The 1,963-nt window shown below is 38.0% G+C and overlaps 1 protein-coding gene across 1 annotated transcript; it reads right to left on the bottom strand.

Moving 5' to 3' along the window:
• Positions 1 to 892: 892 nt before the first annotated feature.
• On the bottom strand, positions 893 to 1,615 carry LOC138092162 (olfactory receptor 51B4-like; the record flags this gene model as incomplete). The annotated part of the gene is made up of 1 exon (XM_068988012.1): positions 893 to 1,615. A coding segment is annotated over one exon (723 nt), but the record flags the coding sequence as incomplete, so codon positions are not given.
• Between the last annotated feature and the right edge of the window lie 348 nt (positions 1,616 to 1,963).

Genomic DNA, 1,963 nt, shown 5'->3' with positions numbered 1-1,963 from the left:
AGAGATGGAAACAGGAGGTGAAACACCAGGAAGCAAATTAGAAAATTGGAAAGAATAAAATTAGTACATTGATGTTTACTGGGAAAAAGGAAAGGTGTGCGAGGGGATCTGACTTCAAAACTAGCTGATAGGAAATTGGTTGGTTGCTATTTAATTTTTAATTGTGTCAATTTCCCTTTAATAAAATAAAACATATGGATTTGCTAAGAGAAACTGAAGTTTCAGGAGTAAGTTTCTAGTGTTGTATACATTTGCTAGTTTTCCTTACTTATGACACAACATCATTTCTAAGAAAGATTCAAAACATAGATAAGGGAAGATGATATCATCATAATTCTATTTTATAGAGCACACAAAATTTTCCCTCAATTGCACATATATTTTTCAGACCAACAAAGTTTGAAGCAGGCTGTGTTGTTGTTCAGTCACCAGGCTGTGTCCAACTGTCATTATACCATGGACTGCAGAAGACCAGGCTTCCCTGTCCCACACCATCTCCCGGAGTTTGCCCAAGTTCATGATCATTGAATTATTGATGCCATCCAACCATCTCATCCTCTGTCTCTCTCTTCATCTATTTATCTTGATACCTATTATTTCTTTACATACATGATCTGGAATGTCCCATCTCACTATTTCCTATATCCCTTTCCCCAAGATCACTGACATTATATTCATTATTAGAATATTTTATGTATTTATTCTAATATATACTCTAGTCAAACATTAAATAAGTAGTATATATAACCTGCTCAAGTCAACATACAGCTGTATGTAATAATTTAAATCTCATCTATCTTGGAAAAGAACAAGTGAGCATAAAAGCAAGTTTCTCTTCCAATGATGAGAAAGGCCAAAGTATCCTAGAGATCTCAAGGTCCTGAAACAAGGCTCAAGCAAGCCTACTGCTCACAGAAAATAGACGAACAATGCTTCTCTGAATCTGCTTGGTCTTGATGCTGTATATAAGAGGATTCATGAACGGAGGAAAGAGAAAGTAGACATAGCTCACAGTAATGTGGACCACATGTGGCACATGCATCCCAAACCTGTGGATGAAAGTCAGGCCAATCACAGTGATGTAAAAGACCAGGACACAGCTGATATGGGAGACGCATGTGTTGAGAGCCTTAGCTTGCTCCTCTCCAGAGGCAATGCCCATCACTGTCTTAAAGATTAGGATAAAAGAGACAAGAATCATCAGAGCGTCTAGGGAGAAAGTCGAAGCAACCAGAATAACTGGGTGCACATGATTAAATGTGATATCAGCACAGGCGAGTTTCATAACATCTTGGTGGAGACAAAAGACATGAGAAAGAACATGGGGATGGCAGTATGGGAACAAATAGAGTGGCAGAATTGGGGGTACAATGGACACAGAGTCCCTCATTAATGCCCACAGTCCTATTTTCATCACCCGGGAAATGATAAGAATGGAGCTGTACCTCACAGGGCTATGGATGTTAATGAAACAGTCATAGGCCCTGGCAGGCAAGATACCTGATTCTACAATAGCCAGTGTGTGAATGAAGTAGGATTGAGTGAAACAAGCACTCTGGGCAATTTCCCTCCGATCCAGCAACAGGACACCCAGGACTATGGGCATTGTAGTAAGATTAAAAATGAAAAATATCCATTATGGGGGCAATAGGCTTTCGGTGATCTTGACACTTTCAATAAAATTTTAGAAATATGTTCAGAATGATTGCAAAATGGAAAATGAATACTTAATAAGGGAGTGAAATATATGTACATTCATCCTACAGATGAGAAAATTGAGCCTTCAGTAGGTTACACAATTTGTCAAAAATCACACAATTAATAGGTGGCATATAAAATTCAAACTCAGGTTTATCTGATCCCTGAACTCATGATCTAAACCAACATCCATTGAATATAAATGCTAATTCTCCTGCCCAAGTTTGCCTTCCCATATAGTATCTTATTTCCTAAATTATTCATT

Source organism: Capricornis sumatraensis, chromosome 16 (assembly GCF_032405125.1).
Source record: "Capricornis sumatraensis isolate serow.1 chromosome 16, serow.2, whole genome shotgun sequence".
In the NCBI taxonomy this organism is placed as follows: Eukaryota; Metazoa; Chordata; class Mammalia; order Artiodactyla; family Bovidae; genus Capricornis; species Capricornis sumatraensis.
This window is presented reverse-complemented; position numbering and strand designations above follow the sequence as displayed.